This window comes from Aquarana catesbeiana, linkage group LG08 (genome assembly GCF_042186555.1).
Source record: "Aquarana catesbeiana isolate 2022-GZ linkage group LG08, ASM4218655v1, whole genome shotgun sequence".
NCBI lineage: Eukaryota > Metazoa > Chordata > Amphibia > Anura > Ranidae > Aquarana > Aquarana catesbeiana.
In genome coordinates, this window is record NC_133331.1 from 114,626,989 (window position 1) to 114,639,620 (window position 12,632).

General features: G+C 40.7%; 1 protein-coding gene across 4 annotated transcripts in view; it reads left to right on the forward strand.

Moving 5' to 3' along the window:
- The window catches only part of PRKG1 (protein kinase cGMP-dependent 1), a 1,456,334-nt gene that overhangs the window by 1,302,423 nt on the left and 141,279 nt on the right, over window positions 1-12,632 (forward strand). For all 4 annotated transcript variants that reach the window (XM_073596335.1, XM_073596337.1, XM_073596334.1 and 1 more), the window contains exon 8: window positions 5,184-5,249. In XM_073596335.1, the coding sequence (XP_073452436.1) occupies window positions 5,184-5,249 (66 nt within the window). The remainder of the gene's footprint in view (window positions 1-5,183; window positions 5,250-12,632) is intronic.

A 12,632-nucleotide genomic window follows, 5' to 3' on the forward strand; every position in this document is an offset into this window, starting at 1 on the left:
GCATGCTTACTGGGCTTGGTGGAGGGCAAAGAAATCCCGAAGGACACACAGACTGCAAGGCTTAGATGCCTGTTTCAGGGTAAAAAACGTATTGCTCAGTATTGGCAGAGAAAGGACCCATAGCAGATTGGGTGAAAGGTGTAAGGGAGATGATAAGCAAAGAAAAGTATATTTATAAGCAGAGGGGTAATTATAAGAAATTTGAAAACATTTGGAAACCGTGTTTGGACCGAGATGTGGTTAGAATGGATGGGGGGTAGGTAAAAGGGGGGTGGGTAGGTGTGGCTGATAGGGAAGTGTAATGGTGAATGTGGTAAAAGACCTTGGGTAGGGTGGGATTATTGGGAGGGGATGAAAGATGGGGTATGGAGGTTAATGGGTAGTAAGTTGTAATTTTTCTAAGATTATTGAATATAGGTGTCTTGATTTGAGGAGTAAAGGATGTGTTAATATGTATAGATTGACGTTGATACCTTCCTTTTTCTACTGGTATTCTCTCCTTTTTTGTAATGGAAAAATTTTTTCAAACAAAAAGAATTAAAATTAAAAAAAAAAAAGTGCTAATAAAATATTTTTTGTTCACACAACACCATCATTTTTCATTGGAACAAGATTGCCTCATTTGTCTGTGGTGATGCTTAGTAATATGAACACTTCAGCGTTACTACAAGTTTATACTTACCGATACTTACTGTTGTACAAATTTGGACAGCTCTCTGTGTGAAATGTGATTGAAAATATATGTATATACCATGAGGAAAACTCTCTAACAGCAATACAGACTTATTACAATATTTTTTTATTTAAGTGGAACTTTAGTCAGAAAATTAAATCCCACTAGATCACTTCAGGCTGAGCCCTTTTGCAAATATAGCTATGTAAAACATTAAAAATGGGTGACTAACTATATAGTTTAAATCCAGCAAAACTCTGATGACAGCCTGAAGATTTATTGCTGTCCAGGGGCTCTGGGCCTCAGCAAAATGGCAGCCTCCAGCAATCAGAAACAGTAACAATGCTGGAGGCAATTCACAGCACACAGACAATTTTGTAAGTATAATTATTAATGCAGAATGCATGTTAAATAAAATGTAAATAACTGCGCTATTCAATGGAAAAGCAGCCAGCAGAGTTTGTTGATCACCAAACATAAAGTCCAAAAAATCTATAAGAGCGGCGCTTAAAATCAATGATGTTAAAAATAGTGTGTCCGAAGTAAAGGGAGGAAGGTTCCAATCACCGGTAGAAGTGCATGGATGTGGAAGCACACAACACCACGTGGTAAAATAATCTGCTTGCCAGAAAGCAAAAAAACTAGCGTGTAATTTAATCCACAGTTTATCCGGCAAGTGGGGCTCCATAATACAACTGCTAGAATTAGGAACAGCAGTATCCAGATGACATTCACACCCGATATGGCTTCTACAGGGATTCACATCAATAGTACAGGCTCTCAGTGAACAGATCAACCATGCTCGATGAAAGAAACATAAGCAAACAATAGTGAAGCCCGTAATACCAAAAGAATAATTTATTGTAGTAACTTACATTTAAAATTCAAGAATGCATCAAAGAAACGATAGGCTGCAGCTTTCAGTGTGCTGGTATCAACCTGCCTAACATGTTCATGGCTCTCATAGTGCCGCCCAGTAGCGAAATTCCGAGTTGCTATTCATTTTCTTGATCTAAATATTCAAATTCCGAATTTCGCTACTCGGTGCAATCGCATCAATCTAGGTGGTAATTGTATCTGGTAGCAGGATGTATCACTATGTAGGAGCCATAGCTCCTTGCTTTTTTTCATGTTATCTGATGACCTTTTTAATCGCATAATCACTTTAAATATTTCTTTTGTATGTTATATTATCTTTATTTTCTATGTATTAATAAAATAAAACCCCCTTTTTTTAATATAAAAATCTTTCGTTACTACATTGCCTTAAAAATTCCATATCGAGGTATATATTTGCTTTCTAAAAGATAGACATATCAGCCAGTTCAAGTCCCGTACCACCACTAAGGTTTATAATATAGATACCTTTATAACATGCACATCTAAAAATGTAGTATATATGTTAACTTGTCCATAATCTTTTTTTAACTAGCGATAACCATCTAGCCTCTGCGCAGAGGGAATTTATCCTTTTTTTACTTAAGTTTGCCATGTCACACAATTATTTTTGGTTCGGGGGTGCCTTTTACCTCCAGAACAGAGGAGTAGCCATGGGCGCTAAATTTGCGCTGAGTATGGCTAATTTGTTCATGGCAAAATGGAAGGAGGATGTCGTCTATTCTGACAGAAGACCAGAGTTGGTGTTTTGGGGCAGATATATAGATGACATCCTCTTCCTATGGGATGGTGATGAGGTGTCATTGACCGGCTTTATGCAACAACTTAATGCCAACACCTTAGGGATAAACTTACATTTTGAAATGAGCAGAGTTGCTATTCATTTTCTTGATCTAAATATTCAGATTGTTAACCATAGAATTAAAACTACTACCTTTTTCAAAGAAACCGTCCAGAATGGGTATATTGGGCAGGGAAGTTGCCATCACCCGTCATGGATGAAATCCGTTCCTAAAAGCCAGTTTGTCCGTTTAAGGCGTAACTGTACTTTTAGGGAAGATTTCTTAATGCAGGCCTCAGACCTTAAGAATACATTTTTGGAAAAAGGTTATTCTGGTACGGAATTAGATAGGGTCATTGAAGAGGTACATGGTATGGACAGGGCTATCATGTTGAAAGGACGGGATAGATTGGCTAATAATAATAATTCCCATGAATTTTCTTTGATTACCACCTATTCACGGCAACATCATGAGATAAAAAAGATTATTAAAAAACACTGGGCGGTGTTAAAAAAACGATAAAATTTTGGGCCCTGTTTTACCTGATAATCCCTGTGTGATTTTTAGAGGAGTACCACCCCTTAAATTGCAGGTTGCCCCAAATGTTTTAGATGCACCAAACATGATATCGTTCTTTCATAAATCAAAAGGTTTTTTTCCTTGCCGTAAATGTAAGGTTTGCCGGGTTAACAGGAATAAAGATAGACATATCAGCCAATTCAAGTCCCATACCACCACTAAGGTTTATAATATAGATACCTTTATAACATGCACATCTAAAAATGTAGTATATATGTTAACTTGTCCATGCGGTCTACAATACGTGGGCCGCACTATGAGAGCCATGAACGTGCGTGTTAAGGAACATCTAGCTAATACAAAAAAAGGGTTCCCTAAACACACAGTGTCACGCCATTATTTGGAACACCACAATAAAAATCCAGCTGGGACAACCATTACCGCCATCGACCGATTTACCCCACATTGGAGGGGGAGTTATACGAAGAGGGAGATTTTGCGGATGGAAACCCGCTGGATATTCAATTTGAAATGCTATAGCCCCTTTGGGTTGAACGTGGAATGGGATGTTAATAGCTTTATTAATAATAGTTAAAATTTACACCCATCCGCGTTTGACATCCAACCTTTCTTTTTTTGTCTTTGTATTATATCCACCTCATCCCTTTTATAATTCATTTTATTTGTCAATTTTAGGTACATTTTTACCGGTTATCATTCATATTCTACTTATTATCTTCATTTCATTGTTTTTATTATTTTTTCATATATATATATTGCTCCTTGGGAATTATCTCCTCCATTACGTTCCCATTAGCATTTTTATGCCATTTTTTGCTCTTCATTTATTGAGTAGTAATCACTATTTTAACATGGACTTTTTGTATATCTAGGTTCCGGGGTGATGGACCGCATTGCGATCCACCACCGCTGTCTCACAGCATGATGATTTCTGGGCCGCGCCGTTGGAGCATGGAAGTTTACTCATCTGCGTTCCAGCGCTGCCTTCATCACTCTAGACGTGATGATGCACTGGCTTAGCTCGCGGGGACCGCTGCAGTCTCTGCAAGTCAATAACAGGGCCTCTGTAGGCGCACATGCGCCGTAGCTTTGACGGCCAGCGCGCATGCGCTGTAACAACGGCGTTTTCTCGTGCTTCCCATAGCACGATATGTCTGCTATCACTCACACTATATTCCCCACTAGACCACCATGGAAATAACAGCATATGAGGTTTGCTATCACTCACACTATATTCCTCACTAGACCACCATGGAAATAACAGCATATGAGGTTTGCTATTGATAAGTTTCTTCACATGTGTTAGAATCTAATAGATTCAGTTGTTTGGTGGGTGATTAGTTTCATCCTAATCATGCTTAATTGCTTTCCTTGTATGTACTTATATATATTTAGGGTGTGTTGGTGTCTGTATAACCACGCCTCTGAAGACATCCGTTTGCGATGAAACATGTCAGGCAGGCTGACACCAGCACACTGAACGCTGCAGCCTATCGTTTCTTTGATGCATGCGTTCTTGAATTTTAAATGTAAGTTACTACAATAAATTATTCTTTTGGTATTATGGGCTTCACTATTGGTTGCTTATGTTTCTTTCATCGAGCATGGTTGATCTGTTCACTGAGAGCCTGTACTATTGATGTGAATCCCTGGAGAAGCCATATCGGGTGTGAATGTCATCTGGATACTGCTGTTCCTAATTCTAGCAGTTGTATTATGGAGCCCAACTTGCCGGATAAACTGTGGATTAAATTACACGCCTAGTTTGTTTTGCTTTCTGGTAAGCAGATTATTTTACTACGTGGTGTTGTGTGCTTCCACATCCATGCACTTCTACCGGTGATTGGAACCTTCCTCCCTTTACTTCGGACTCATTATTTTTAACATCATTGATTTTAAGCGCCGCTCTTATAGATTTTTCAGAATGCATGTTCCTTGCTAAAGAACATTATTTTTTTATCAAGTTGTTATAGGTAAAGCTCCACTTTAGGTAAGGGATTGCTAGATCCCCTGACAGCTTTTTATTGTTGTATTTTTCCCTGATTTTCCCTCACTTCCTGTCTGGTAAAAAAAGGTGTCACCAGGACAGGAAGTCAGGTGAGATCTCTCCAACAGAACCCCAGATAGAAATAAAATGTGACCAGGGGTTCTAACCTTTTAAACACTCCATCCCAAACTAGGAAAAAAAGTTTTGGCTATAGATGCGCTTTAAGTAATCACAAATATAATGTACATATATGTGTGTGTGTATAATACAAAACAAAGACTTAAAGATTTATTTTCTTTTGCAGAGAGGATGTTCGAACAGCAAATGTGATTGCTGCTGAGGCTGTGACTTGTCTTGTGATCGACAGAGAGTAAGTACTATTTCACTATACTATGTACACAGACAGTTAGTTATTTATTTTGGAAATGGCAGTTAAGTGACAAAGCTGCTTCTTAGTGTGATATAATGAAACTAAGTGACATTAACCACTTCAGCCCCGGAAGAATTTACTCCCTTCCTGACCAGAGCACTTTTTGCGATATGGCACTGCGTTGCTTTAACTGACAATTGCATGGTTGTGCGACATTGCACCCAAACAAAATTGACGTTTTTTTTTTCCCCCACAAATAGAGCTTTCTTTTGGTGGTATTTGATCACCTGGTTTTTATTTTTTGCACTAAAAAAAAAAAAAAAGCGACATTTTTCAAATGAAAGCAATATTTTTTACTTTTTGCTATAATAAATATTCCCAAAAAATATATAAAAAAAACAAATTTTTTCCTCAGTTTAGGCCAATATGTATTCTTCTACATATTTTTGGTAAAAAAATAAATAAAATCACAATAAGTGTATATTGATTGCTTTGCGCAAAAGTTATAGCGTCCACAAAATAGGGGATACATTTATGGCATTTTTCTTATTATTTTTTATTAGTAATGGTGGTGATCTGTGATTTTTATCATGACTGCAACATTATGGCCGACACATCGGACAATTTTGACACTATTTTGGAACCATTGTCCTTTATACAGCGATCAGTACTATAAAAATGCACTGATTACTGTATAAATGACAGGGAAGGGGTTAAACACTAGGGGGTGATCAAGGGATTAAGTGTGTCCTAGGGAGTGATTCTAACTGTGGGGGAAGGGCTACCTAGGACATGACAGCGATCACTGCTCCCAATGACAGGGACCAGTAGATCTCTGTCTTGTCACTAGGCAGAACGGGGAAATGCCTTGTTTACATATGCATCTCCCCGTTCTGCGGCTCCGTGACACGATTGCGGGACACTGGCGGACATGCGGGGGGTGCACGCGCACCCACAATGCCCCTTATTAAAGGGGACATACCTGTACACCCATTTGCGCAGCCGTGCCATTGTGCCAATGTATATCGTCGTGCTCTGGCCGGCAAGTGGTTCAAGAAGTAACACCAATTAATTGTTTTGAGAAGAAGTCAGCAAAATGTGTGTAGTGTGCAACTATGACTTACCTGTAACTACCTTAGAGTCTGGCTTGCTTAGCATCCAAAACAGTAAAATGGAGAACTGGAGGATTAAAGTAGATCTAAACTCATTAGGATCTCATATATGTTAAGGTAATTTCAAAAGCTGTCTTCAATTTGTTTAAATATGCAGCTTTCATGAAATCCTGCTATGAATGTTCTTGTTTAAGCACTTGCTGTTATGGGGAGTTATCTTGGCATGCCATCACATGCACCCTTGTTGGTCACTATATGCTGACATGTCAACTCACTCTTGTACAGACATAGTCCAAGGTCCTGTTGTCACTTTTGTTGTCACTTTTGGAAAGCTGGTCTAGATGTTCATTGAAAAGACGTTTGTTAAAAATTGGGCACAGTCTGGGTTTCTATTCATCCTTCAGAATTGCTTCTTTCCTGCGCTCAAATGCCTAATCACCAATATGTTAGTGCTGATACTTTTTAGGATTTGTAAGTGCATTTCTCCTACAATCATGCTGCCACCTGTACATGACCCAATGTATAGCATGTTCTTACATACATAAAAAAGGAAACTGGGACAATATAGAGAAATGTTCCTATACCGATTTACTAAAACTATTACTCAGTATGCATTGTGTAACAATAGTGCACAGAGCGGGCCGTTACTTGTTTGGCGCCCCCCCCCCCCCCCATGTGCACCCATGTGGACACACTCCCGAAGGATGTGTGTGTCCATAAACACACAGAGTATGGCTCAGCCCCCCCCCCCCTACATAAACTCACAGGGCCAATGGCTCCAACTGCTCTCAGTGTCTCCAGTTAGACCAGGAAGAGAGGACAGCAACAATGCAGCCGGGTAAAGCGCTGGACCATGAGAGGAGCCAGATAGGTGTGTGTGTGTGTGTGTGTGTGTGTGTGTGTGTGTGTGTGTGTGGGGGGGGGGGGTTTACTGTAATGCAGGAAATGCATTAAGGTTAAAAAAAAAACATTCAAAGTAGTTATAAAGTCTAAATGTTTTATCATTTTAACTTTATAACCACTTTAATTTATTCAATAAATAAGCTCATTTAGGAAAACTGTAACAAAACTAGTGAATCTTATCAGATTTATTAATACCTGTGAAATAATAAACCTAATTGGTTTCTGGTAATTGCTCCCGTTTTGCCAGTTTTCTTTGGTACAATTCTGTAATTTATCCCCACAATAGTGCCTTTATTGATATTGGTTTCTTACTGCAGTGTACACTTTGTTTTCTTCCATTATTGCTATGTTCATTAGATTTTTTTCTTTGTAATTTTATGGAATGGCTGCTATGTTCTACAACTGTGGTTTTTAATAGTAAAATGTTTAATGTTGACTGAAATTCAAAATTCCCTATATAAAGCTGGCAATAAAATGATTTGAAATAATACAAAAAAATGTTCCTTTATTATAGAGCATGAAAACCTGTATAAACAAACTTGTTTATATCAATAATTAGTCATTTGTGTTTAAGTTTTTATCCTTGCAACATTCACATTTTCTCAAAGCTTTATATTGGCAGCTATCATCTTGGCAGGAGACAAAACAGTGCTTACTACAAATTATTCATCTCCTCAAACCACATTATTTTTCACTGAAATGGCAATTTGCATGTAATCATTTCCATTTTTCTTAGTCGTTGTCACAATTGTTTTCGCCTAGTCATTCAACATGGAATATTCCTTTACTTTAAAGTCATTTATCATTGCTTATTTTACCTTAAAAAATTACCTTAAAAAAAAAAAAATATGTGTCTTATTACATGAACATTGCTTGCAGATGTAAAGTTTTTTGTGCCCTATATTTCGTAAAGGTCTGATAAATTGCCATATATCTACAGTATAGTGGGGGTTGACAACATGTTGATCACCAGATTGTAAAGACTAGGTATTGGTAACCATTGTTACAAGACAGGAAGTGATAGATTCAAAATTTGATAGTTGTCACTGGGATGGCAATAGAAGAAGTGCAATTTTTGGAACCAAGTCCATTTCCACCTAGTCACAGGCGGGTCATATAGTGTACATTTGGGCGTATTTCTCTGCCCAGGAGTGACTGGTAGATTGTACAGCTGTGTGTGCCTATATGCAGTCAATGGGTCAATGATTTGTACAGGCTGGCTGTACACAACTGTACAATCCACCAGTCCCTTCTGGGCAGGGAACTACACCTGAATATACACTGGAGATCTCTTTTTCTGCCATGTGAAAAATGCCTAAGAGAGGATTTCTTCTCAATGAGATTTCCTTTCACACTTTGTTTCCAAGAAAGAACGTGACGGGAGATATTCCCAATGGAACAAATAAAAAAAAATGACATATAGTGAAATTAATGACAGGTTATGTACAGTGATATAAGCCACTATAGTCAGTCAGTCAGTGGGAGATTCTGTACAGTGACAGCTAGACAGCAAATAATATACAGCGACACAACTTGGTTTGATAGGGACAAATTATTTATTGTGACATAGGTGGCTATGGTAGCTGGTGACAGATTAATACACAGTGTCATGAATTAGTTTGGTATCATATTTAGTGAATTTTGATATTAGTCAGAGAGTAGTGATATACAGTGATGATATTCAGTTTGGCACTCATGGGGACATTAGTCAGTTTGTAAAAGTTTATATATATTGACAATATTAAAATAGATTATATTCAGTGAGAATCAGGGCTGTCTTTAATATTGATTGGACCCTGGGCAAACATTTTCTTAGACCCCCCCCCCCACTCTTAGACATACAGTAATTAGCAACTAGAACAGGCAGTGATTGCGATTGGTTGCCAGAGGTTACAGCATATCATTACCACTCACTGCCTGGTTGCTAGAAGTTACAACTCATCATTACCACTCCATTAGTTGTTAGAGGTTACAGCACATAATTTCTGCTTGCTGATTGGTTGCTAGAGGTTACTGCACATCATTACTGTCACTGATTGGTTTCTAGAGGTTGCTGCACATCATTACTGCTCACTGATTGGTTGCTAGAGGATACATAACATCATTACCACTCACTGATTGTTTGCTAGAGGTTACTGCAAATAATTATTACTCACTGATTGGTTGCTAGAGGTTACTGTACATCATCACCTTTGCATCAAATTGTGGGTGTGGCCAAACTGTACTAACATCGAGGGGTTCCTGACAGAACAGGAGTTGAGGGGCACACTACATAAAGCGTGCATAGTTAAAAGGTACATACAGAGTGCAGGGTTGAGGGGTGCTCTATGTACAAAGTGTAGGGTTCAGGGGTACACTAGATACAGAGTGCAGGGGTGCGCTTTGTACAGAGTGCAGGGTGCAGAGTGCAGGGTTCAGGGTTGCAATATGTGCAGGGTTGAGGGGTGTGCTACATGCAGAGTGCAGGACTGAGGAGTGCGCTACATGCAGAGTGCAGGGTTTAGGGGTGCGCTACATGCAGAGTACAGGGGTGCACTAGAGGCAGAGTGCAGAGGTGTGCTAGGTGCAGTGAACAGGTGTGCGCTAGGTGAAGAGTGCAGGGGTGCGCTAGGTGCAGAGTACAAGGGTGCGCTAGGTGCAGAGTGTGGGGGTGCGCTAGGTGCAGAGTGTGGGGGTGCGCTAGGTGCAGAGTACAGGGGTGCACTAGGTGCAGAGTACAGGGGGTGCACTAGAAGCAGAGTACGGGGGGTGCGCTAGGAGCAGAGTACAGGGGGTGCGCTAGGAGCAGACCACAGGGGTGTGCTAGGAGCAGAGTACAGGGGTGCACTAGGAGCAGAGTGCAGGGGTGTGCTAGGTGCAGAGTGCAAGCCCCCCAATTCCAGTACAAAGTTGCACTCCCTCCCTCCAAGTACAAGGCTCTCCCATCCCATTCCAGTACACAGTTTTCTTTTGTCACAAATCCTACTCACAGCATGTCCAATGTCCATGCAGCCTGCAGGTTTCAGAAGGAGCTTCCCCTGTGCAGATTCCCTGCCCCCTTCCTCCTCTGCTCTCAGAGATTGGTGTATACCCAAGAAATCTGAGTGGCCGCCAGTAGAGGAGCACTGTCATTTGTAAATACAAAAGCAGCACTCCTGTATTTACAAGTGACAGTAGGCGAGCAGCCAGTATGCAACCAGCACAGGAGGTGGCCAAACTCTGGCAGGCAACGCAGGGTTTAAAGGGGCGATGCCCTCCAACAATGACGAGGCCCTGGGCAGATGCTCCTTTTGCCCCACGCTAAAGAGGGCCCTGGTAAGAATAGTTGCTGACAGATTATATAGTGTAACAGTTGCTATGACTGATCACATATAGTAATATTAGTGGGAGTAGTAATTGGTGAAAGGTAAACAGTGCCACTATCATTAAAGTGGTAGTAAACTGTCGGCGATTTTTTTAACTTGCAAGGCAAAGTTATAATTAGGGATGGGCGAACGGTTCGGCCCGAGCATGAGTTGGGGCCAAACATTGGCTGTTCGCACGTTAATCAAATTATCAGGGCGTTCAACCGTTTCTTCGGCCCGCAGAACGACCAGAATGCACTCTGCCACCGCACAGTGCACTGAAAGCCCTGATTGGCTGAAGCAATGAAAGCTTTGCCCAATCAGGGCACAGAGCACTGTCAGAGCCGTGATTGGATGCTGTCATGATGGCTCTATCCAATCATGGCTCATTGCTGTTAATCCCACCCCACACTATAAAAGTATTCTTTCAATAGCGGCCATTTTCAGTGTGACATTGGCATGGATAGAGATTGAACAGGGCTCTGTTCAGTGCTATGAAAAGCAAATATAAAGCTCAAAATGGGATTTTAAAGGCAATGTAACAAAAAACTGAATAAAAATAATTTATTGATACACAGAAAATTCATGACATACAAAAATAGACTTCAATAATCAAGTGAATTTTAAAAGATCATATTGCATGATAATATAGAAGAAAAAAGTATTAGTTATAGACCATGATACATCCTGCTGCGAGATACAATCACCACCAATGCGATACGGTGGCGTCAAGTAGCAGTATTCCAACACGTTTCAAGCATAAAAGAGTCTTCCTCAGGGAAAATTGTATCACGTTCTAAGAAAGATCAAAATAACAGTGTTACAAGCTATATATATATATATATATATATATATATATATATATATATATATATATATATATCAGTGGAGTAACAAGGTAATAGGATCCACCAAAGCCACTTACATTTTTCATGCATTCGTAAAAACCTGATAAAGTGCATTCCCAGTGCCAAGGTAAGAGGGTCTCTACCATCCGTTGCCCATGCTGCACTACATCCTACTACAGGACGACAAGATAAATTTGTAAAAATCCCCAAGTAGGGCGACCAAGAAGCAGAGTTTGATGGCTATATAAAGATGTAAGAAAAATGGGAAAAGTCCCCTCTAGAGTGTATATTTCCCAAACATATTCCCAGCTAAGCAGTTTTATTCTAACCATGTAGGGCTTACCTTATGAGACACAATAACATAGCAACAGGGTCCAATTCAATCCGCAGGTGTACCTGCAAGGAGAAGCCTTCACTGCAGTGTTCCCTTCGGTCAAACACCGAGGGAGGGAATGACGCCATTAGCCGCCCTGACGTCCTTATATAGGGTGTGGGCGTGGTGCTCAGATAAGGGGAGGTGTCACGTCTCCATGGCGACGTCACGCCTCTAATCAGGGAATGGATATGACGTCTCACACCGCCATAGCCTGTGCGGTGTGGGTGTAGTTGGTTGAAAGAGGGAGGCGTCGCATTGCCATGGCGATTCCACACATCTCGGCTTTGTGGGAATCTGACATCCAACGTCGCCGTCATATGACCAGGCGTGATGGAGAGTGTATCCTCCAGGAATGGTAAACACTCCCTCAGAGGATATAGTCGCCATCTAGGAAAAAGGCGGATTGCCAAAGCCACCAAGAGGGGAGGGGGAAGGAGGTCCCACCAATATAGGAGGGGCAATGAAATGATGCATTGTCGCTGAATGGAGGATTGTAGCGCGATGCATCATGAAGTTAAAAACCCAAGATGGCAAACCTGGGAAAAAGTTTCAGCATGAGTGGCAGTAAGCCCATCCTAACATGGACGGCTGCACAGAGAGGTCACCTAAATGCCTTAAACCTGCCATTACATCCCTAGGGGTCAGCACATCCACATGTTCCAGACTTTGAAACTGGGTAGATGGAGACCTGGAAGGACTATAAACCACCGACACAGTGAGTCCCCTGGTCTGATATATCAGAACCAGGGGGTGTGGATGCCGCAGTGTATATCACCACAGCCCCCCTGTGCCGGGTAAGGATAGGGGAACAGAGGGGGCAG